Source organism: Xenopus laevis, chromosome 1L (genome assembly GCF_017654675.1).
Source record: "Xenopus laevis strain J_2021 chromosome 1L, Xenopus_laevis_v10.1, whole genome shotgun sequence".
In the NCBI taxonomy this organism is placed as follows: domain Eukaryota; kingdom Metazoa; phylum Chordata; class Amphibia; order Anura; family Pipidae; genus Xenopus; species Xenopus laevis.
Genome location: NC_054371.1, coordinates 140529563 through 140555904, shown reverse-complemented (window position 1 = coordinate 140555904; position 26342 = coordinate 140529563). Strand labels below are relative to the sequence as shown.

At 40.6% G+C, this 26342-nt stretch overlaps 1 protein-coding gene across 1 annotated transcript; it reads left to right on the top strand.

Annotated features, from left to right (window-relative positions):
• The first annotated feature begins 17063 nt into the window (after positions 1-17063).
• klf9.L (Kruppel-like factor 9 L homeolog) lies at positions 17064-26071 on the top strand. The gene is given in 2 exon segments (NM_001085597.1): positions 17064-18252; positions 25568-26071. Coding segments are annotated over 2 exon segments (879 nt in total). The 5' UTR covers positions 17064-17603; the 3' UTR covers positions 25798-26071.
• Positions 26072-26342: the final 271 nt, after the last annotated feature.

Below are 26342 nucleotides of genomic sequence, written 5' to 3'. Positions count from 1 at the left end.
GAAAAGCTTTCAATACATACTTTTTCAAACAGACCTGTATACATTTTAATCATTATGAAAAGCACATGAACCCAAAAGAATTAATAACAATATTGCCTGTTTGCTAACGTTAATTATACTGAGCAATTATTCCATTATAATAATATTTTCATTATACGTATTTAAATAATATATTTTATAATAATATATTTTCTTATTTGTTATTGTCAATTACAATAAGTAACAAAACGTGCTAGTTTCTTCAAACCTACCTTTATATAGCAGTTGCGGAAACTGCCCACATAGGTGGGAAAAGTTATTCTATTTAAGAATAAGATAAAAGGGAACAATCACAATGAGAAACTATTTTGTACACTTCAGCTGGCACTTTTCCGCTGAATAACATCACAGCAGTAATTTTTCAAGGACTTCAGGTATCATGACCTCAGAATTCCAAGTAATTGTATTGAAACTGAGCACTATAGAAAACCTGGCAACAGAGGAAAAATTCTCAGAATTATAAGAGCGACACATGCACACTTGCACTTTGCTCTCCTGTTGTCCTTGTGGCCACAGTTAATTATAGATTTTAAAAATGACGCACATGATTAACCATGTACTGTAGACAGGTAGACACTGTTTCTCAAGATTCATATAAGTGCTGAAGTAAATTGCCAAGATTATAGCTGCATTGGGCATCTTGGTTCTATGGTTAGATTATCCCCCACTGTAAGTACTGTACTCATTTTGGCCCCAGGACATTACAATATGGTGGAGCCCACATGGTTTAAACATAAGGGCATGTAGAGGTGTCACTTGCTCAAACACATTTACCTCTTCAGTCACTGGAAAGACATATAGTCATATGAAAAAGTGTGCGAACCCCTCTTAATTCTTTGGAGTTTTATCACTGGCTGAGCTTTCAAAGTAGCAACTTCCTTTTAATATATAACATGCCTTATGGAAACAGTAGTATTTCAGCAGTGACATGAAGTTTATTGGATTAACAGAAAATATGCAATATGCATCATAACAAAATTAGACAGGTGCATACATTTGGGCAACCCAACAGAGATATTACATCAATACTTAGTTGAGCCTTGTTTTGCCTCTAGATGCCTCCTATAGCCTTTGATGAGTGTCTGGATTCTGGATGGTGGTATTTTTGACCATTCGTCCATACAAAGTCTCGCAAGTTCAGTTAAATTTGATGGCTGCCGAGCATGGACAGCCTGCTTCAAATCATCCCATAGATTTTCCATGATATTCAAGTTGGGGGACTGTGACGACCATTCCGGAATATTGTACTTCTCCCTCTGCATAAATGCCTTTGTAGATTTCGAAGTGTGTTTAGGGTCATTGTCTTATTGGAATATCCAACCCCTGCGTAACTTCAACTTTGTGACTGATGCTTGAACATTATCTTGCAGAATTTGTTGATATTGAGTTGAATTCATCCAACCCTCGACTTTAACAAGGGCCCAGTCCCTGAACTAGCCACATGGCCCCACAGCATGATGGAACTCCACCAAATTTGACAGTAGGTAGCAGGTGTTTTTCTTGGAATGAGGTGTTCTTCTTCGACCATGCAAAGTGCTTTTTGTTATGACCAAATAACTAAATTTTTGTCTCATCAGTCCAAAGCACTTTGTTTCAAAATGACGATGGTTTGTCTAAATGAGCTTTTGCATACAACAAGCGACTCTGTTTGTGGTGTGAGTGCAGAAACTCACCCTGTCATACATATGTTTTTTGTGCAAATTGCGCTGAATTGTAGAACGATGTAAAGATACACCATCTGCAGCAAGATGTTCTTGCAGGTCTATGGAGGTGATCTTTGGGTTGTCTGTAACCATTCTCACAATCCTCTGGATATGCCGCTCCTGTATTTTTCTTGGCCTGCCAGACCTGAGCTTTACAGCAACTGTGCCTGTGGCCTTCCATTTCCTGATTACGTTCCTTACAGTTGAAACTGTCAGTTTAAACCCCTGAGATAGCTTGTTGTAGCCTTCCCCTAAACCATGATACTGAACAATCTTTGTTTTCAGATCTTTTGAGAGTTGCTTTGAGGATTCCATGATGTCACTCTTCAGAGGAGAGTCAAACAGAAGCACAACTTGCAATTGGCAACCTTAAATACCTTTTCTCATGATTGGACATGCCTATGAAGTTCAAGGCTTAACAAGCTAATCCAACCAATTTGGTGTTGCCAGTAAGCAGTTAAATGCATTCAAACTAGTAAAATTACAAGGGTACCCAAATGTCTGCACAACCAGTTTTTCACATTTGATTTAATTTCATACAACTGAATACTGATTCATTAAAAATCTTTGTTCAGAAAACACCACAGTACTCAGATGTTCCTGGGAAATGAAAGACATACCACTGTTATCATTTTTGTTGAAAGTGGAGTCAATTATAATGCAGGCTGTGAGGGGTTCCCAAACATTTTTCATATGACTGTATTTGATTAAATAATATATCAACTGCAATTCTAAATATGTTTCTTCTCAGCAAATGTGACTGCCAGCATGTGGGTCTGAACGCTGAAAGAACATACATTATAAGGAAACATATCCTGGATACCAAATCCAGGACAGACACTAATGTAGTCAAACACTTTTTCATATTTCATTAAGATTTAAGGCTTCTTAGTATTTCTAGTACTGAGACAATACAATTATACCCAGAGGTGGTGACATGTTGAATTCAATACTATTTTTAAGTGATAATATGGATACATGAAAATACCTTTTTTATTTATATAATATGAAATGTCGTACTACTACTTATTCATTTTTCTTAAATTTTTGTTTTTTCTCTATTCTATGTTTTTGGTCTTATATTTAAATATTGATTGGGTGGTTAGTGATCCTTAGCCTATGAATAAGTGCCAGCAAGCAATAAATCCATGATTTTAAATAATTTTTTTAGTTATTCATTTGTGCAGTGGTCAATTCTGTAGCTTCCTAGTCTAACTATTGCACGTAGGCTTGTCTGTGTAAGTTAAAAAGAAAGGTAACAAGCAATGATATTATTTCCTAATATTCATAAAAGGCAGAGTACACTAGAATTCCTTTAACCCTAACATCTATGCAACCTGTTTCACTGGGAACTACCTCATCTATTTCCTTAAAGAATACCAAGATTGCACAATATACACTGACTACCCAAGATTTACTAATGCTACTATAGCATACAGTATTCCATTATTATGCACTAGTCTGTGCACAATGTGACCTCCCCTATACCTCTGCTACAGTTATGCTGGAAAACATAATCAGCCACTGGTTACTCCCACTATATTACATTTTATTTTGTATGTTATGATTTTTCCTTCATAATTAAAGGACACCATATAGACTTTTGTCCCCTTGCCAGCAAAAGTTCAGGAGTGGTTAGAGGTGAGAGATACTGTATGAGATTATTCCATCAACAGCTGATCAGGTCATCCAATATACTTCAGTTCATTAATAGTATGGGCCATCTTGTAGCCATGTTACTGGGCCTAAAACAGCATCCTAACAAAATCTGTACAGTGTATTAACCATGTTGAAAAGCATTGTGGGCAGAGATTGCAAGGAAATGCAACACATTACTCTTTTAAGGTGATATATGTATCAATATTTCATAAGTATATGCCTTTATGCCAGGATACGTTTATGGTTAAGGTCTAAAAACCATACATATGTAACTTTGAAGTACAAGCACAGAGGTGGTTGCCTTAAGTTAACAGCAGTCATTGCGTGAATATACTACATTTATTAAAAATACGTGCGTCTAATAGGTATCCTTGCACTTCCAGATAAAGGTCAAATAAACAAAAAATTGGTCATTTTCTTTAATGTATAGTGCTTCTCAACAGGTAACAGTCTCATGCTGTAGTAGATTTCCCAATAGTACAGAATTGAACCCGGAGAGCAAAGTGCAAACCAAAGCATCATGCAGGAGTGTCATAATAGGCACTAGGTGGAGCTCAGTCCATTCCACCCCCTTTTGAGAATCAGCCCTGTGCATCTATTGGTGCAAAGGAACAGTGGCCTGCATCAATGGACACAGCAAATTGGACACAGCGTAATTTTGAGTGTTGGAAATTGTGAGATTCTATCCTATACGAAGATTTTCAATACAACTGCATCGTGCATCAGAATTGAGATGAAACCAAACAAAAATTCAATGCACTTTGTACACTGTGCCTCAGTGAGTAGACTTCCTGTTCTAATACTAAAAATAATTCTGTACAGTTTCTTTTCTGTTAATGCTCCCTGGCTTACACAAACATGGATCTATGATTACAACAGAGTATATTTCATACAGTATATACAAAGGATATAAAGTAAATTCTTATATGCAAAGTATAGGATCCCTTATCCGGAAACCCGATATCCAGAAAGCTCTGAATTACGGAATGGCTGTCTCCCATAGACTCCATTTTATCCAAATGTTTGTATGTTACAACACCTCCATACAGTTTGCATTGTTATACCGGCATTTGAGACATGCGTGCCAAGATCAAAGGCAGAAGAGAGAGAAAGTCAGGAGCTTATTACCCTGCTTACACCAAATAATTCCCATGATATAATTCAAAACTTGGATTGTAGCTTTCTAGATCCCGATCAAAGACCTGTTATGACCACCCTAAAGGCATATTATGAAAAAAATTGAGAAAAAAAATCTATTTTGTTTCTTAGATAATACTGGAAGCATAATACAGATAAGGTTACAGGTATGGGATTCGTTATCCGAATACCCATTACCCAGAAATCTCAGAATTATGGGAAGGCTGGCTCAATTTTAATAAAAAATTCAAGTATTTAAAAATATTTCTCTGTAATATTAAAACAGTACCTTGTACTTGATCCTAACTAAGATATAATTAATAATTAGATACAGAACTATCTTATGGGGTTTAATTAATATTAAAATGACTCCTTAGTGGTCTTATAGTTTGGAGATCCAAATTACAGAAATATCACTTATGCGGAAAACCCAAGGTCCCAAGCATTCTGGATAGCTGGCCCCATATCTGTACAAAAATGTGGACATCAAAAAGGAGCTTGAGAGAAATAATGTCCAAAAACCATGCCTTATGGTAAAGAAACATTAAATTCCAGTATACTTATACGTATAAAGCAAAACCTGTTTCTTTGTCTTATAAAGTAGCTTAGAAACCAATTTATATGAAATAAACATGCATTAGTATAAAGCAAAGCTTTTCTCAAATACTAACTACACAAACACACACAACATAGTTATACCTTGTTCCCAGAAAATAAGACATTGACTATAACACAGTTCATGTTGAGAATGTGTTGATTCCTAGATGTTAAATTCCTATCATATTAACCTTACCGCTGAACTTGTCAAAAGAGAAAAATGCATACACACAAGGCATTCCATCCTCAATAGCCCCTTAAAATGTTTTCTATATACTTTACCTAGAAAACCTTGTTTGTTTAGACTACTCAGCAAAGTAAAATAATTAAAAAGCTCCATGTAGTCAAAGTAGGGTGACATGAGCACCATCGCCCCCCCTGTCAACACCTTTGCCTTGTATGAGTATGTGCAGTTGCCCTAGCTCAAAGCTTGCTGCACTGAATACAGTTCAGAGAACAGAGATCGCTATGACCAGCACCCATTTTTAAAGACATAAGACCGCCATTAAGGGATCAGTTGTGTGTTTCAAACACATTTGGCCAGGTCAGTTGCATTTTTCATTACACTTTTACTTTAATAAGCCCAGAAGGACTCCCACAACCCACTTCATAGTTATTCTTTCCCGCTAAAAAAATGACTCAATAGAACCATATGGTGCTACATTAAGCTATTCCAAGGTAACTCATTCATTATATATTGCAGGGTTGTCCAACAGCAGGCATGTGGTGGTGGTGGTTGTGGTCAAAAGATATTTACGGCCACTGCTGTGGCAAAAGACATTGCATAACATCATAATTTCATTATATTACAGCCACTCAGTGAGTGGTATATCACCCTGTTTCATGGGGAAATTTGAAGACCACTGATACGTGGAATATGCATGTTACAGTAAGGAGTAAGAGTAGTATATTTTGAAAAGAAGGATTAGAGAAGCAAAATAAGGTAATAGAAGGGTTTCGCCATCAATGCAGATACTAACAAGCAATGGTTGTCGCTGGTTTACATTGATTTTAAACTTGTTGTCTTACTGCTGTCATTGCTTAGAGTTCTGGGACGTCAAAGAATGAATAGGCCTGTAGCTCAACAGCTGTAATGGTGCTGGTAGGTTGAATGTTCCTGCATCTTGAAAGTGTACCAGAAGTTGCAAATGTATGTTAAATAATGGTCCAATGATTCCACGTGGGATTATAATCTCAGTGTATCATGTACCTCCAGCCTAGGCCTCTCCAGCTCAGGCTGGCTTAGCTTTATATTTGACCTTACCGAATTAAGAGTACTTAAGATCTATTAAATTAGCCACCTGGCTTTAGTCCAAGGTCATCTTTCGTTCATCCACACAACAGCCTGTTTCCTGGTCAACTGCCATATTCCCACAAAACTAATATAGAGACTGAAGCTTTTCTAGAAGAGCACGTCATGAGACCCCATAAAGGGACCTGAGACACTAGGAGGCTCTAGGGCAGTCCTGAAACACATAATTGTTGTGTTTGCAGTATTACATATTTGCATACTACCAGGTTAACAGTATCCATTTTCAGACATTCTTTGTCCACTTTACTTTACAATTGCTTCTGCCTGCCTTGTTTCCTTGCATAATATCCTCTTAGCGGTGTAACAAAAAGTCAAGAATCCGACAGCAAGATCATTTTAGGCCTCTCTAACTTTTCCAGATAATTCTTATTTTGTAGACACAGTGTCTGCTTTCTCTTTGCTGATGCCCCCCCCCCCTCCTGGGGCATAACTACAGAGGAAGCAGGCCTTGCAGTTGCAGGAGGGGCCAGGAGTGTAGCGGGCCCAATCAAGCCCTAATTAATGAACATTTTTTACTATATCTTCGTAGAATAGGTCAACTTACCAATGTTTTGGGACTCTAAATTGAATTTGCTGCAGGAACCATTACATTTTAGTTAAGTCACTGCCTGACTCCGCAGCTAAATTACATTTCACCAAACTCACAAGGACATGAAATATACCACAGCCTTGTATAACTAAAGGATGTGCCCTGCAGTCTTGGCCCACTATTGTTAAATTGTAAATTTAAGGGTTGCTGGGAGTCTTCATTTTAAAACAATGTAAGGACCAGATGCACAGGACTGATCTACATGGCCTTCACTTTACTGCATGGGCACCACAAACCCCACCCCCCATACATATCGTCGTATTTATTTATTTTCCTCAGTACCAACACACACCTGACACATGCTCATGCACACACATACCACCAGTCAGCACACGACAACTGATAAGCACTGTTGTTTTCTGAGAAGTCTTGTGACTAATGTTTTTTTCCTTAGCACGCTGCAGCTGTTATTAGTACAGAGGGAGCGGGAGGGAGAAGGGTTTGAGAATAAGCAGGAGGATAAACATGCAGAGGAGGCAGACAGCATTTCCTGAAGCCTTTCTATTATCCAGCACGCCCACCATTAGAAAAAGTACATGCAAAAGTACATTGAGTCCTTCCCTTAGCACTCTGTCCCTCAGTGCCATCTCCAGCAGGCAGGGGGTGGAGGCCTCACTATCAACATACACAAATCCCTCCCATATTTCCCTCCTCCTCTGACACCCTCTTTCCTCCTTGTGCGTGACTATTCTTTTTTTTTTCTTTCCTTTGTAAGCCAAATGTCAGTACAAACAATGAAACAGCAACAGTACAAAATGACCAGGGTCAACATCTTCCTGGAAGGAAGATACAAACCTATTTCTGTGAAGGGTATAACTAGCTGTATTTGGAACTCACTAACATCTGCCAAGTCATCTAAAGGGAGCTGGAGCAGCGCTAGATATGGAAAGAGTTATTAAGTGGCTGTACATGGTTATTGTGTCGGAAAAGCTGGAGGGTAGATGTGTCTGGCTCGGTGCTGCATTAGGTGGTGGCACGTAAAGGCGAAAGAGTTGATGGGATTTTGTCATGATTTTTATTTCTAAATTACACTGTTTACACTGCAAATAATTCACTCTACCATATAAAATTCAATTCCTGAACCAGCAAGCGTATTTTTTTTAAATTTATAATATTGGTGTGTAGGCAGCCATCTCAGGTCATTTTGCCTGATCATGTGCTTTCAGAAAGAGCCAGCACGTTAGGATGGAACTGCTTTCTGGTAGGCTGTTGTTTCTCCTGCTCAATGTAACTGAATGTGTCTCTGTGGGACCTGTATTTTGATACCGAGTTCTTTTCTTAGAGCTGTTATCTTCTGTTAGGGAGCGGCTCTCTGGTTACCTTGCCATTGTTCTTTTGTTAGGCTGCTGGGGGGGGAAAGAGAGGGGGTGGTATCACTCCAACTTGCAGCATAGCAGTAAAGAGTGACTGAAGTTTATCAGAGCACATGTTACACGACTGGGGACAGCTGGGAAACTGACAATATGTCTAGCTCCATATCAGATTTCAGTGCAGAATTCTGCTGGAGCAGCACTATTAAATGATGCGTTTTGAAAAAAATGTTTTCCCATATAGGGAGAGGCATGCTGTACCTTTGGCACTGCTTCAAGGTACATTCAAGGTGTAAAATTAATAAAAGAAAAACCTTTTCTATAACACATCATAGCATGCTAAAATACTATAGTATGATCTGTACTACTTATAAGAGAATCGTGTATGTCAGGTGAGAACCGTTAATTCTCACTTACTCTGTTTTGGGTCTTGATAAATAAATGCCTTAATATATATCAGCTCGCCTCCTGTGCCTGTGCAGGCCAATTATTTACAACAGTCCTGTTAACTATTTTAGGCGTTATATAATGTTGGTATTGGTTGCATCATATTAACAATGCTTGCCAGTGGGATGTAATTTCACCTTCTCTCCCAGGGTCAAACAGCATCTACTCCTCAAAATTTTAATCATAAATGCTATAAGGTGGGGTACCATAATACTATCTACTCAGACATTTATCTCCCATCAAATCAATAGGTGGCACACTGCTGCATTTTCTGTCTTCTCTTTCTTTGTGTCTGGAGAAAGGCAAAGTAAGATTTAACAGCTGCAGCCTGTGCTGCCAAGTTTATATGTTGCTAGCTCTCCTACCCAAATATAATCATTCTTTCGTTTGGTAAACTAAAAAGATGACCTATTTGGATCTATGTAAAGAAGCAGAGAAACAACTGTTTTGTTGGTCTGGCTCAGAGCATCCTGATAGCTAGATATTAGGCTTTCTTGGCAGGAAACACTGTGAAACTCCCCAAGTAAAACGTGACATCATTATGTAGCAAACATAAGATCCTTCCTAACAACAGACATGGGATAATCTAACCGTCCCTTCTTTTGTGTACAATGGCATCAGGGTTTGAGCACAGCTTCATAATAACTGCCATCGTCTTTCTGTGATGGCGACATTTCTAAGAGCAAAGTGGCACGAGCACCTTTGGAAACAAAACTCATCAGAACAGAACAAAGGGTTTTTTTTAGGATCAGATCGTGAGCTCCCCACTTTCGTCCCTGTACCATTTAGGGCGGGCTGCAGTTTCAAATCCAGGGCAGTCTGTTCATGTGCAACAGTGAACTGCATGTTCCAGCAGAGGGGATTTCTGAGAACTGAAGCTGTGTCCTCAGATGAACTTCCCTGCTGCTTGCTGCAGTACAATTCCTTAAAGCGGCGCTCGCTTTGCCACATCTTGTAAACAAAACCTGAGCTGAATGAAGCATTGCCTATAGATATTTGATCTGGTAATTGAATATACAGTTAGAGGGAGAGGGGCTAGTTTTAAAGTATTAGACAAATGGAAGTTTGCTAAGAGTGAAATAAAAGTAGTTGGTAAAAAGCTGTCCCCAAGTAGAGGTTTATACAGAAGCCATGACAGTGCAAAGAGTTAAACGGCTAACAGAAAATGTCTGTCTATTTCTGAGACGATTTCATATGGTTTCTAATCATATACATAGGAAGGAAGCTATATTTAGCACCCGCTTCAGGCATTTTCCTCTGGATTCTTTATGGCTGGAACGCATAATGCTGTGAGTTAGAGGAAGACTAAAATCCTTCATCACCTGCAACTAAAAAGGTGCCATTGTTCTGCTTTAAACAATGTCTACAAATCCCCTCAATTTAACCCCTTCCTGCCAAATCATTGTCAGTTTAGTGTACTTGGGCCTTAGTTCTGAGGTTGGAGGTCAGTACAGTATATACTGTATTTGATAGTATAAGGCATTGGTAGGTAAAATAGCATAGCATAACTATGCAGTGTTTTCCTAAAATAGCATGCGGAGTAAAACTTTGGGAAATATTTATATGCACATTTTATGTCAATTAGTCGGCATCTGTGTAAGCACAGAGAAAATGTTATTGTAGATCATGTTACAAGCTAAAAAAAAGTCTTAAAGATAGATCTTAACACAGGCCAGCTTTAAAATCTTTGTTTAAGCCATGCTGGAAAAATAAATCTTGTGATAAAAGCTTTAAATAATTTAACCAGCATGGTAGCATTAGACTAACTAAAGCCAAACCAGTCCCCACTCAAACATGCCCCCAAATCTAAGCCACAACATAGCATAACCCTGAATAACCTGAGGGTGAAAAGGACATGAGTGAATAGAAATTCAAAAAAAATCTAATTTCTCTATTAGGGATGCAGCAAATCTGAATTTAGCCAAATTACAGAACTACAGGATTTGGATTCAACCAAATCCTAAAGGATTAATTAACCATTGCCCAAGGGCACTTTTCACAATTTAAAGCTGAAGAATAGAGGATTTTGGGGCCATGGCAGTACATGGCACAGACCAGGGTCAGACTAGGCCAGTGGGAAAGACCCTGCAGGTCTCTACCCCTGAAAAAAAATTGTAAGTTGCACGGGGGCGACTGCCCAGAGGGTGTGTGGGGCCCCTAAAATAGCAGCCCCAGGCCCGGATTTGTGGCAAGGCCACATAGGCCAGGGCCTAGGGCGGCATTCTGGGGAGCACTGGGGATACGCAGCTACCCAGTGCTCCTGCGCTTGCTCGCGTGTGCTCGGGAAGAGGGGGTAGTGCTGTCCAGGTTCCACCCATCTATTGCCCCTACTGGACAACTGAATATGACAATTTTTATGTAGAGGATGCCATTTTATTTAATTTCTCTCTAATCTCAATATGTAAATTAGGGTTCATATGCAAATTCAATATTTGCATTTTTGTATTCGGCTTAATCAAAAAATGATGGATTCTGTGCATACATGCTTTCCCTACAGACACTGCTACAGCGGTGTTCCAGCTTAATACCTATTTAATCATATATTTGAAGCTCCAGAAAGCAAAATTATATTCAGAAGGCCTTAAAGGAGACCTGTGACCCAGACATAAAAAGCTGTATTATAAGCCTTTTCAAATTAAACCCAAACTTTTTTTAAAAAAAATATCCATACCTGTTATAAATGTATTTAAAAATCGTAGCTGCCCCACCTCTATGCCTCAGGCACACACTTACTTTAACTGTTCTTTCTGAACTTCCTAGATGTTACTGCACTCCCCATATTCCACTCTCTACTTTATGTGCATGGGAATGGCAATCGGGTTCTCCATTCAGGCACATAAACAAGAGTTTGGGATGAAGCAAAGCTTGCCTTAATAACAGTTTTTATAAAATGGCTCTTTCCCTGTGGGTGTGATTGTGAATGTCAAGACTGTAATATTTTTATAGTGTAAGTAATTTCTTGGGGTGACAGACCCCTTTAAACAACTGATATGAGAAATCTTATAACACATCCCACAAGCAGAACAAAATTACTAAATTAACAATAGGCAGCAGAGCATCCACATTTACCACAACTATTGCCTTGAAAGCAAAATGAATGAATTACTATCTGTTCCAAAAGCTCACAGATTCCTTTGAAAAAGATGCAGCAGAATCCTTGACAAAATATAATAGTGGGGTTCCAAGAATGGTTAAACAATGCAAAGCAAGCAAATCCTACATATTCCAAAAATAAAGGCTTGCATTCATATTAGCACATTAAAGGGATACTGTCATGGGAAAAAAATTTTTTTTCAAAATGAATCAGTTAATAGTGCTACTCCAGCAGAATTCTGCACTGAAATCCATTCCTCAAAAGAGCAAACAGATTTTTTTATATTCAATTTTGAAATCTGACATGGGGCTAGACATTTTGTCAATTTCCCAGCTGCCCCTGGTCATGTGACTTGTGCCTGCACTTCAGGAGAGAAATGCTTTCTGGCAGGCTGCTGTTTTTCCTTCTCAATGTAACTGAATGTGTCTCAGTGGGACATGGGTTTTTACTATTGAGTGTAGTTCTTAGATCTACCAGGCAGCTGTTATCTTGTGTTAGGGAGCTGCTATCTGGTTACCTTCCCATTGTTCTTTTATTTGGCTGCTGGGGGGGGGGTGATAATCACTCCAACTTGCAGTACAGCAGTAAAGAGTGATTGAAGTTTATCAGAGCACAAGTCACATGACATGGGGCAGCTGGGAAATTGACAAAATGTCTAGCCCCATGTCAGATTTCAAAATTGAATATAAAAAAATCTGTTTGCTCTTTTGAGAAATGGATTTCAGTGCAGAATTCTGCTGGAGCAGCACTATTAACTGATTCATTTTGAAAATTTTTTTTTTTCCATGACAGTATCCCTTTAATGAACGATAGCATCTCTAGTGTTCTGTGGTCAAAAATCCCTGGTCCCTGGTTCAAAATCTGGCATTTCGCTTGTCAACCCAAACACCCATGATATCAATTATCCAGCCCTATTCCTTGTATCTCTATCAGCTTCACATAGCAGGCTTTTTATATTATAAATGTGTCCAGACATGCATTTCATGTTCTTGGCTAGGGTATTAGTATGAACTAGGTAGCACAATTAAGAATAGGATGTATGAATTGACTGAAGAACAATTGATAAATTCATACTTACGTAGCAGCAAAAAAATTAAGCATTAAAACATATACAATATACAATACAATTATAATGCAAACCATCTCAGTACATTCATTTGGCATATATATGACATGTCTCCCAACTGCGCCCCTTATCATGACTTTGCCTCATCTGAATGGCACGACATAGCAGAGGAATCACAAATTACTCATCTTAAAATGAATTGCACCTTTAGAAAAAATTGATTTTATGTATTAATAGATAAGATGAATCACAGTAGCACATAAAGCAGCTTATTACTCATCAAAATGAAGGCAGATAGTGGGAGAGAATGTGATAAAATCATGAGGAAAACATGTTATTGATTATCACTGATGTGTATATATATATATATATATATATATATATATAATTATATATATAGATATATTTATATATATAGATATATATATATATATATATATATATATATATATATATATATATATATATATATATATATATATATATATATATATATATATAATAGCAATATAATAAAGGTAACATATAATTGAAGTGCCCTAAATGTATTTCCTATCTCTAAATTATGACTTTGGTCTTAATCTAAATCCTTTTAAAAGAGCTAGTAACACTCAGCAACTAAAGTGCCTTAATATGATCATCCAAACCTGCCCCTGCTGACTCCCACTTACTTCAGTGGGAACCACCCAAGTGTACTAGTGTGTTTTAGACTCTACATAATTTTTTAAAGTGTTGTATTTTATTTGAATACGCCTTTAGTTTTTCTGACTGGGCATTTGGGACAAGTCAAGAATTTGTATCTTGGCAAAGATGGACTGGGTCATTAAAACTGACCCAAAGTTGTGAACTTGGATGCTATTCACATTGCTCCCAAACTTGTTCCTTACCAATGGTGCCTAGCATCATTCAGCCTGCTTTGATGAACTGAAGGCAAGCGCAAAATGCAGGGCGCATGGATGTAAATAAACCCTGAAATTTACACCTGCCTTAAAGAAGGTATTATTTCAGGGTTTATTTAGCAGGTTGTGCAAACACAATTAACAGAAATGCGCTGCTTGATCAAAAAAAAAGTGAAAGGATGATTATTTTCCATAAATGTGTGCCACAAAGGCCCAAGGCCTAGGGCAGCAAAAATCTGGGGACTGCATGGAGGGTTGCCATCCGGCCAGCATTTTACTAGCCTGGTTGGTAAAAATGTTCTTTGATGCCAATAATATTAATAGGTATAATATAAACAATAAAAATACAGAAAGGCCGGTATTTTTTTTCCAGAAAAAGGTGGCAACCCTAGCAGCAGCCCACCCGAATGCCGCATATGAACTGGGGACTGCGCTAAACAGGGCTGGTCCTATCACATGTGGGGCCCAATTGGGACCATGTTGGCGGGGCCCCTAGACAAAGTGTTGCTGGCTACTGACACACCAAGTATTTAGGAAAATAAGGGCATACAGGCACAAAATAGAAAGGAAAGGGGCAGACAAGGTAACATAATAGGGGCACACAGGGTAAGAGAGAGAGGGAGGAAATAGGAGAGTGGACTGGGCCAATTAGTTTGGGGCTGGGCCGATTCAGCTTGGGAGCAGGCTTGGTTGGATTGGGGGCAGGCAGGGCCTAGCAAGGTTGGAGGAAAGCTGGGCCTATGAGAGTTGGGGGCAGGCTAGACCTATGGATTTGGGGATGGGCTGGACTCTCAAAGTTGGGGGCAGGCCAGGCAGCATCATGTGCTGAGGGAAATATTATCTGTGCTGCCCTGTGGTGCGGGGCCCCCCAGAGGTGCGGGGCCCAATTGGTCCAATTGGCCTAAGGCCGGCCCTGGCGCTAAAGAATTCAAATCTCCTGCCTGCCAAGTACTGGCGATGGGCAGCAGCAGGCAACAGGTGAGGCAATAGGGGCGCAAATGGGAAGGGAGGGGCACTCAGTGGGAGAGGTCAGGGTTGCGAGCAGGTTTGGGGAGCTTCAGATTAAAATAGGGTTGCCACCTTTCCCGGCTGGGAACTCTGGTCCAGCGGTCCAATGATATAATGGGGCGGGTTGGTGACATTGCACTGGTGGACGGAGCTATGATATGGCGATTTTCATGTCAATCTTAGGGAATCCTGCCCGGTTTTCCAAATTAGGAAAACCAGGCAGGCAGTTTTGACTCAGATAGCTCTCCCGAAACCCGGCTGTCAGGGTCAAAACCGGACAGGTGGCAATCCTAGATTGAAATCTGGCCCTGAGCACTACCTGTGTTCTGGAAAAAGTATATTCTCAACAGACTGCATTGACACAGCTTATTCTTACAATAGACTTGTATTAGCAGTCTTCGTTTTTAGAGTTTATCATCTGTTTCACTTTTCATATTGAACCTTTATGCAACAAAATGGGCTAAATAATAGAGACTTCCTGTTTCCTGTGTATTTCCTGTTTGATTGCATATTTCTCTCAGGCTTCCATGTCAGTATCGCCTCAAAGAAATTGTTCAGTAAAAAACATAAAAACTGGATAAAAAGATAGACTGTGCAGAATAGAAAATGATTTCAATATAGTTAGCCAAAAATGTAATCTATATATAATATAATATAAAAGCTTGAGCGACTGGATGTCTAAGGGTAGTACTACACAAGCGATTCCGGCGCGATCCGACGCACTGCGTGCTGCATCTGCATCCGACAGTCGCGTCGGATCAATGATGCGACAATTCTATCTCTTACCTTATTTTTGTCGCATGCGTTTTGTCGCAGAGTGTCAGATCGTGCCAGAATTGTTCGTGTAGTCCTAGTCTAACATAATAGCCAGAACACTCCTGCTTTGCACAGGGTTGAGGTGGCCATACACGGAGAGATGGTGTGCTTAATTTTTCAAGGTGGGCATTTCGGGGAGAGATCCGCTCGTTTGGCGACATTGCCAATGCGCCCATGATCCAACGGGATTTTTAGTCCCGTCCGATCAACATCTGGCCCATGTAATGCCACCTTTGGCAGGGCCCACTGGAACTATATTAAAAACATATTTTATTTTGCACAGCCTATCTATTTACCCAGTGTTTATTTGTATACTGAACTGTTCCTTTAACAACTGTTTATTGGGGAATATCAGCAAGATGTCATTACAGTTCATTAAACCATATAGTCAAACTTCTACAATAACGAATGCCACTAGTCAAGCTTTTGAACAGCTAGGCCTGCAGCCATAGGACCTAAGATGTTGGGCAGCAAGAGGTATTGTGATGTGATGGTAAGTGCTCACACCCATATGTTCTCAGGTATACCTTGTGTATGCCATTTATGAATAGAGTACTTTACTATGGAGCAGACTGTCGAATATTATGATGCACAATAATTTACCCTTGAATACTTAGCACCACAGATATATGGGAAGCATGCAGTTGTGGAACAGGTTAGAAGTCAGCTTGGAGGAATAGTAGAGAATTTAATGGATGAGTGCCTGCAACTCTGTCCTTGCACATTGGGGCACTAATCACCCTCATAGAGCTTCTAACAAGAAGAGCAGGAACCCTGTTGTGCAGCTGGTAATTACAAGGCTCTCTGTTTCCTTCCAGGAATTGACTGAACTTTCCTCCTAAGGAGGTGCTGTCATGCAGAACCTTTAAAAAGGTTTCCTACCTATACATTTCGTAAATGATCCACAAGTGTCGGGTACTTCACATATTCCTTTCCATTCACAAAGATGTTTTTTCTTTGCATTCAAGAAACATTTACTTTTTCATAATTCTGAAAGGTCTTTGGATACAGTAAGCTGTTGGGACAAAGAGTATCATCCACCTGCTCCTAGCATATTACCATGCATTTAATTTATCATCCTTTTGTAGCTTTTCCTGATTTATAGCATTGTGTTATGCTCCTTTGATAATGTCAGCAGAGCAAAGTGAATGTCTGATCATGAGAGAGTTGTGCTAGCAAGTTAGAAACAGACAGTGGCATTGCCCTTTTAAGAGGCAGCTGTGTGCCTGTCTATATGTGTGTGTATGTGTGTCTGGCGGACAAGCACGCTGGAAACAGAACTAGAGCTGTGATTGGCTAAGCCGCGAGTTGTGTCCCCGCCTTAGACCGGGAGGGGTTGTCTGATTGGTAGAGGAGCGGAGGTAAACAGAATAGAATGTCCCCTTCTCTTGAAACCTATGGAAGCCGCATCCCATTGTGGTGACGCGTGGGGTTGTGTTAAATTGTTACCGAGCAGGAGAATGCCCGTACCCTGAGAGTGGAAGGGAGACAGAAGGTGGGGGCAGTGTCTCATATGCAGCTTTGTCTGAGATTTCAGCGCACTCTCTGTGAGACTCTGTATGAGGGTGAGGATGAATGCCCTGGAACTACTGAGGGAGACAAAGCACCTGGTGGCCACTTGATTTCCCCTTAGAATCCGAGCGCGGGGCTAGAATGCTGCGTTAGCCTTAAGTGCCCTGTGCTGTGCCACGTGTGTGCTGCCGCCGCTGTTTTGTGTCTTTGGCCAAGTTTGAAAGAGCGAGCAAAGTGTGCGCTGCAGACACAGGAGGGGCGCAGAGTAGGGAGGTCCCAGACTAGCAGTGAGGAGACTAGCAGTGTCTGTGATGAAGATGAGGGGCTGCGCGCAGTAAGAGCGCCACAAGACGCACTCGCTACTGTCTGGGTCGCCTCGCACTGTCTCTCTTCTCTCTAGCGAGTCTCCTCGGCAATGACAGCTGTCGCTTACAGTGACTTGGTTGCCGCTCAGTGTCTGGTGTCTATCTCTAATCGCTCCACGGTGCCGCCGCGACAGCAGGAAGTGGAGCAGCCCCTGTACTCGGCACTGGACAGCCGCCCTACACCTGCAGACTGCACAGCGCTACACCTGAGGAACATGCCTGAACAAGAGCCTCTGCACCTGCGCAACGCGCCCGACCCGGGGCCCAACAAGGAACATCACGACGGGCCGGGGGAAGCGTGGAAGGACTATTGTACTCTGCTAACTATAGCCAAGAGCTTGCTGGAGTTAAACAAGTACCGGCCCTTGCCTTCCCCTGCCTACAGTCACAGTGACGAGGAATTGAGCTCGGACAGCGATGTCACCACAGAGTCCGGCCTCAGCTTCAGCCCCTCACACAGCCCGGGCAGCTGCAGTAGCAGCACTACTCCCAGCCATATGGACTACAGCCCCGAACCCGGCTCCACGGAACCACTCCCACTCACCCAGGACGCGCCCAAATCCCCGACACGCCCACTCAGCCAGGACACCGCCCCAGTCAGGTCAACCAATGAAAAGAGGCACAGGTGTCCTTTTACTGGGTGTGGCAAAGTTTATGGGAAGTCTTCCCATCTCAAAGCCCACTACAGAGTCCATACAGGTTAGTAAAGCCAACGTCACGTGATGTCCCAGAGTGGGGGGGGGTTGATAAATAATACAACACCTTCTTTTGTGGTCCTAGAGGTACGGTATGTCCATCTTAATCACGTGGCTAACATGCAGTTGACATGATGAACCTGGGACACAAGTATAAAAAATACAGTATTTTGATTAAATGTAGTCAATGATTGAACCATGAATGAATGTGGGGATGCAAAATATTTTCTACAGGATGCCTGTGTTTTATGCTTTAGAATGTTTAACAGGGGATGCCTAACTTGCAGCCCTGGATTTGAACTGCAATGGCCAGGCACCCCATTCCCAAACACCAACACTTGGCTGTAGGTAACACTGGGAGCTGGATCTGAGACATTCTGGCACCAGGGAATTTGGTTTTCATTTAGTCACTAGCCTCCCTTAGAGAACCTCCTCCTGATAACTTGCTCTCTGGCTGTTTTGTCTTCCAACACCACCATCATATATGTTTGTACCCAAGGTAGACATGTATCATGTGAGGTTTAAAAGCCTCGGAGTGCCGACTTGTGGTGCCGGTAGGTTGTGCAGTGGCCCCAAGAGTTGAATGAAGGAGTCTGGGTTCCATTCAGTCTTGTATGCTGTTTTTAGAAACTTGGCTGTAGCGATGTTTTGTTGACACTGATGGGGGTAGTTCCCGTAGATCGAGATACGCCCACTGGCAATGCCTATATTTGTAACAGGTCCAACCAGTGGTTGGCTACCCCTTGCTCATGGTTTGTAATATGACGTCGCGTTAAGAGTTGTGTGCACCTAACTTGGGTTTCCATTCACTGAGCGTAGGTCCGGTAGCCACCACATATGTGATCTTCCATGAAGAGTGGCAATGGAGGCAGAGTCATCTCTGTGGCAGGTTTCTATTTCAGACACAATTGATGCTTTGGTGTCTAGTCGTTAAAAAAAAAAAAAGCTTTCAACCATGCTATAGTTTTGTAAACATATGTAATTCATTGTTAAAGGCATCATCAGAGGCTGTGTATGGTCTAAATTGTGTCTATGTCATCATTTTATTGCATTTTTTTGCTCGTTTGGTTAAAAGCCAGCAGGCTCTTTCACCTGTCTAATAGCATTCTTCATTATCTCCTTCCGCACTAACATACCAAGCAGCTGACCTCATTTTACCTCTGCTGCTGAGACCTCGCATGGATACTGTTTCTCTGCTGTTCCACTGTCTGCCTGAAGACAGCGCACTGTACGGCACACAGCCACAGCACTCTATAGAGAAAGCACAATCGGATAGCCGCGGCAAAGCGTATTTATTGTGGTTAAATCTGATGTGTATAAATATATGAAAGGGAAGGTTTGAAGCTCCGTTCCCTGTGATGAGGATGGATGCTTAGCCTTGAGCTATGGGAAGCATTGCATCCCACCATTATTTAAATCAGTGGTATAATGCCAGTCCCACAGCAGCCCATGAATCACCTTCTGTTGGGGCATGCCACATATAGTATCTCTGGGATTAAGGGTGTGGTGAAAAACGATGGTGTGACAGAACAAAATCAGTATTTCTTTCTGTATGGAAAACCAGACTCCTTGTTGTCTGCATTATAATCAGCTTTGTGCCTGTGCAGTTAACCCCTGCCAGAGCAGGTAATAGGTACAGTACAGTGATCCTTCTGTAAAGGGTTCTTTCTGCTGTTCCTTCCAAAGCCCATAATTAAACGTATTAGTGGATTTCTGATTTCTGACAGGAGCTTGCTTTGGAAATGAAGCACAGCGTTCCTCTTTGATAACGAGTTTCTTGCTAGCAGCTACGACAGAGTAATAAAGCTTTGGGTGTGCCCATGGAAAAATATGTCCATGCTTAGTGACTTGTACCACTCTTCCATTACAGAGGTTACGAGCAGCTGTAATGCAGAAAAGAAAGATGACTCTTGAGAGACCTGCAGCCATAATGCAAACTGCAGAATAATCATTGATAAGTGAAATCTTTAAGGAGGACTCTGTGCATGACCTCACCTGCATAGATAGTTCGGAAGCAAAAGGAAAATGGTCCATTTCTTTTGCCTGTGATGGTTTTGCTAATTAAAAACTTGCAGTTCTCAGAATAAGCAAAACCAATTTTCACTGGTGATAATTCAAATGAACAGTGTTATTCTATTTTCCGAATAGCAGCAGTTCCCAGGGATACCAGCTGCACTCGATTTCTAAGCAGCCCACCCCATATTCTCTTAGCTTGAAGAGGAAATCAGTGCATCTGCAAAGAAATGCAAAGTTATCTGGAAATCAGTTTTGAAATAATTGCTGAGAATGGCTAGTATTCCCTGTATCAGCATATCACACACTGTGTGGCTGCACCCCCTGGGGGGTGACTGGAGAAGAGGCAGGGGGCTGAGCCTAAAGGCCAGCTAAGGTGAAATTTAGGGAAAGTGCAGCTAAGGTGAAATTTAGGGAAAGTGCTTATTTGCTCTCCTAGATACACATGAAACATCAGCCTGAATAGGTTAAGCTTTGTGGTGAATGCTTGTTACAGTACTTAAAGGGATCCTATCATCGCAAAACATGTTTTTTTCAAAATGAATCAGTTAATAGTGCTGCTCCAGCAGAATTCTGCACTGGAATCCATTTCTCAAAAGAGCAAACAGATTTTTTTATATTCAATTTTGAAATCTGACATGGGGCTAGACATTTTGTCAATTTACCAGCTGCCCCCAGTCATGTGACTTGCGCCTGTACTTTAGGAGAGAAATGCTTTCTGGCAGGCTGCTGCTTTTCCTTCTCAATGTAACTGAATGTGTCTCAGTGAGACATGGGTTTTTACTATTGAGTGTTGTTCTTAGATCTACCAGGCAGCTGTTATCTTGTGTTAGGGAGCTGCTATCTGGTTACCTTCCCATTGTTCTTTTGTTTGGCTGCTTGGGGGGAAAAGGGAGGGGGTTGATATCACTCCAACTTGCAGTACAGCAGTAAAGAACTAGAGAGGTACATTTCCTGAAGAAAATGTGAGTGGTGCTTGCCGTGGCAAAACTCAGGCCCAAATCTGATTGGCTGTTGTTGCCCCGCCCCTTTTTTTCCTAATTGTGAACCCAGTCACTCAGTGACTAACATACCAAAGTTTGGGAATGCTGTCATTTAATGTGTAAAAATGGCAGCATTTCTATTTTTTTCTATTGAAAATCAATGAATGAAATTTGATTGGTTGTTGGTGGCTCCGCCCACTTTTTCTAAACTTGAAGTGGAAACCCCCAGCGACCACATTTGTGATATTCAAGGTCCCTGACATCAATACTGAGAGAATGGCAGCCTTCTTAATTTTTCCCATTAAAACCAATCAAAGAAATCTGATTGGTTGGTTTTGGCTCCACCCACTTTTCTTAATTTTAATCCCAGTCCCCCAGTGACCAACTGTGCCAACTTTGAGGAGGCTGCCATTAACCGTCTAAGAGCGGCAGCAGTTTAAAATTTTCCTATTTAATTGAATGGCTGAAATTTGATTGGCTGTTGTAGACTCCGCCCACTTTTTGTAAATTTTGGCTGCAGTCACCCAGTGACCCACGGTGCCAAGTTTGGGAGCTCTGGCTTTATTACTGTGAGAATTACAGCTGTTTACATTTTCTCATTGAAGTCAATAGGGAAAATCTGATTTGGGGACCTCTCCTGCCCCGGGGGTAAAACTTATACCCTCGTGTGGGGTATCATCTGACACAGGTCGCAAACCTCTTCAAATGTGGTAAATTTAACGTTTCTACAAGATTCCCTCTCTGCGCTAGAATCCGTCAAAAGTTGGCCTCAATGTTAATCTATGGGACTTTTCGGGGTGGTTAATTGCCCCCGCAAGGGGCAATTAACCACCCACCCCTTAGAAAAGTCATACCACCCCATTCCCGATTAAGCCGCACGATTTGACACCTCATTCATGGGTCTAGGACAAACGGTGCGGGACTAGTTACGCGCCAAACTTTCATACGGAAGAAGAATAAAAATAAGTTTGCAAGATAACAGTAGTGATGCTTTGCTTCGCAAGCACCACTAATAATTGAAGTTTATCATAGCACAAGTCACATGACTTGGGGCAGCTGGGAAATTGACAATATGTCTAGCCCCATGTCAGATTTCAAAATTGAATATAAAAAAATCTGTTTGCTCTTTTGAGAAATGGATTTCAGTGCAAAATTCTCCTGGAGCAGCACTATTAACTGATTCATTTTGAAAAAAACATTTTTTCCCATGACAGTATCCCTTTAAGATTCTCATAACTATAGCTGAATGGCTTAAACACATTGGGCCATATTTACCAGCATTTTGGAATTTTACAATGAATCTGATTAAATTAGATTGAATTGGCATCATTATGAATCAAAATCCGATCTGAGTTAGGAAGAGTTCAATTTCCTCAATACTGATATCGATCAAATCAACAGAAAAAAAAACAATTGAATGATTGCCTCTAGCCCAGCAGTTTAGTCATTTGATATAACAAACCCCTGAAGGTTTGGACAATTACAATTGTTAATCTTTATCAAACTGATCAAACGGACCTCTCGGATTAAATTTATTTAATCATTAACGTTTGTGTAAACATCAACCCACCCACTTTTAATATAATGTGCAAAAGTAACTGAATGCTAACATTTTTGTAGATGCTATCCACTTTTGAAGGCCACGCCCACTTTTTAATCAATGTCACTTGATGGAAAAAAATATTATAATGCTTTCTCCAGTCTGCAAAAAAATATACACATTCCCAGAAACAAAAGTCGCAGTGATCTTCCCCCCACAACATTAAACATGTCAGTGACTACTAGCATACCCAAGCAACTGTAACCCTCCGGATAAAAAAATAAAAGCTTTGTCAATGCCTCTGGCACAGTTGCCCCAGCATTAAATGACACAATGGCTCGAATACTACATAGTGACTCCAAAATTAGATGACATTATGGTCCAAGCTTTTAATAAAACAGTGGCCCCAGAAATACAGGACAGTGGCTCCAGCATTTAAATACTTCATGATGGCAGCATTTTATGACACATTGACACCAGCATTCTAGAGCACAATGCTGCAAAGCATTTCATGACATAATGATTTCAACATTTCATGTCATGGTTGCCCCAGCATTTCAATATACAGTTCTCCAAACAATTTATGACACGGTAACTCCTGCATAAAACCGTAGGTTCAGTGACCCCAGCACTTCACGACACAATGGTCTTAGCATTTCAAGATACAGTAGCTCCAGAAATACAGCCCCAGCATTCCATGACACAGCTACTTAAGCATTTTATGACACAGTGACCCAAGTATTTAATGATACATTTTGGGGTACAATAATCCCAGTATTTTATAACTCTGTGACCCCTGCAATATATGATACAATGGCACCTGCATTTCATGACAAACTGGTCCCAGTGGACTTAGCATTTCATAGCAAAATGATTGAAGAATTTCATGGCACAGTAGCTCTAGCAATATATGTCATAGTTTATTGAGTTTATGACATCATGTATTGGTGCCATCTTTGCAGCATTTTATAACATAGTGGTCCCTGCATTTCATGAAACAGTGGTCCTAGAATTTTATGACACAGTGGCTCCAGTAATACTACATGTCTCAGCAATATATATACTGTAACAGTGTAAATATTTTTATAACCTATAGCCGCTTTTGAATGCCACGCTCAATTACGGACAGATCACACCCACTTTTGAACTCATATGTGACTCACTACAAAAATATTTCTCCTGTCTGAAATATAAATTTTTACTGTCCCAGGACCGAAAAAAAACACCCCGTCATTATTAAAGGTTTCGGTGACTCTAAGCAAGGCCTAGACAGTGTGATCCACAATAAAGAGCAGCTATTTGACTCCCTCTGGCACAGTGGCCCCAGCATTGTATATGCATGACATAGTGGCCCGACATATAAAACTGTAGTGCCAACGTACATGACACATTGGTTGTAGCATTTTATGACTCAATGGTCCTGCATTTATGGCACAGTTACCCCAGTATTTAATGGCACAACAGTACAAGTATCTCACCATTCTATGACACAGTGGCCCTAGCAACAAGTACATTGAAGAAGAATTTCATGACAAAATGGCCTCAGCATAAATATATGATTCAGTAGTCCCAGCATTTTATGGCACAGTGGCCCTAGCATTATATGACGTAGTGATTTCTGCATTTCATGATACAATTTGACCAGCAATATGTGACACAGTGATTCCCGAATTTCATGACATGAAAATCTTAATGTGGAGTAGCACACAAAATGGCTTTGTAGTTGGTGCTCACTGCTTACAATATTAACGGGAACTGGAAATATCCATCATTAACAAAATAAATTAAAGATAGCAGGGCTATTATACAGAAACAAACATTCCCAATGTATTTCAGCCATCAGAGGGTGTCATCAGGAACCCCATTTTATAAGAAAAGAAAAGAAGGCCTGTTTTATTTTTTATTTTTATAAAACTTTGAACCTGATGACAGCTTGTGAAGGCCAAAACAAGTTGGGAATTTTCATTTTTGTATAATAAACTACACAGTCCATTTGCATTTCATAGTACAGTGGCCCCAGCATTATATGACAGTGGTTTCTGGATTTCATGATACAATAAACCCAGCAATATATATGAAAGTGACTCCAGAATTTCATGGCACAGTGACCTGCAACATTTGATGCAAAGATTACCTCAGAATTTCATGGCACAGTGACCCCAGCATATCATAGTGACAGAATGTCATGGCACAGTGACCCCAGCATTTCATGGCGCTATGATCCCTGTATTTTAAAACTCTTATGCCTGGGCATTAAGTGTTACAGTAGTTGCAGCACGTCATGACACAGTGACCCATAACTGACAAAGCCAGACCCATAGATGAGGGGAGTTCTACTTGTTAGTGTTGCTGGATGAAGTGCAGTCACTTTCTTCTCCTCCTGTCTGTTCCCTGAGCTATAACTGATAAACCATCAGGCATTGCTACTTGAATTTCCCACACTGTCTTGTCAATCATAATGGGAATGTTTCTCTCTAGGCAATGGGACCTGGGTTACTGCCTCAGTAATTCTTATAATAGTCTGCCATTGAGATCTGTCATTGGTAATGCTAACCATGGGGGAGAAAAGTAAAGTTTGAAGTGTACTTGTGAATTTTAATTAAGAACATGAGAGCCTTCCTTCCTTGGATTAAAGGATCCACACTAACACAAAGGACTCACGTTGATGGTTGAGCTGCAGTGGCAGGAATATGAGAGATAAATGCATCCCAGTGCTTACATATCCTTCTAGTTGGTTCTGTTTTCTTTTCTCTTTTTTAGGTAATTCTTTTTTACCCCCATAGGTGAACGCCCTTTCCCGTGTACGTGGCCTGACTGCCTTAAGAAGTTTTCTCGTTCCGATGAGTTAACTCGCCACTACAGAACCCATACGGGTGAGAAGCAGTTCCGATGTCCACTCTGTGAGAAGAGGTTCATGAGGAGTGATCACTTGACCAAACATGCACGTCGCCATACCGACTTCCATCCTAGCATGATCAAAAGGTCCAAAAGGTCCAATTCATCATTCACCTGAATATGGAGTGTATACTGGCAAAAGCTGTTCAAAAAGAAAAAGCTCAGCAGCTGTACATATCACCTTTTTGCATCTTTTCAGAGGAAATGTAGCAGTTCAATGTTCATGCTTCTACAGCGGTGTAATTCATGGAAACTGCTGTGAAATTTTTGGTGGCACACAACATTAGATATCTTTTTGTAGTGGTGTGATTTGACCCATCACAGTTTTGACTGTAAGATCTTCTGTGCTTGCTCTGGCATGAATAAGTGTTAATAAAATAGAAATCACAGTGGATTAGCTTTAAATTTGTCAGTGGAATACACATATAAGAACATTTACAACATACATAAATATATAGGGGAATTTTTCAAAGATGAAACTATACAGTGTACAGTTTGGAGCAAAAACATGTTGTGTGCTGACAAAGTGAATACTTAAACTAAGGAGATGTGTTTTTATGGAATTCTGTCTTATAGTATCTTGGATCTGTGTATTAGGATTATTGGAATATTTGACTCCTATTGCTGTGGTTTTTGAATATCACCGTTATCGGGGAATTACGT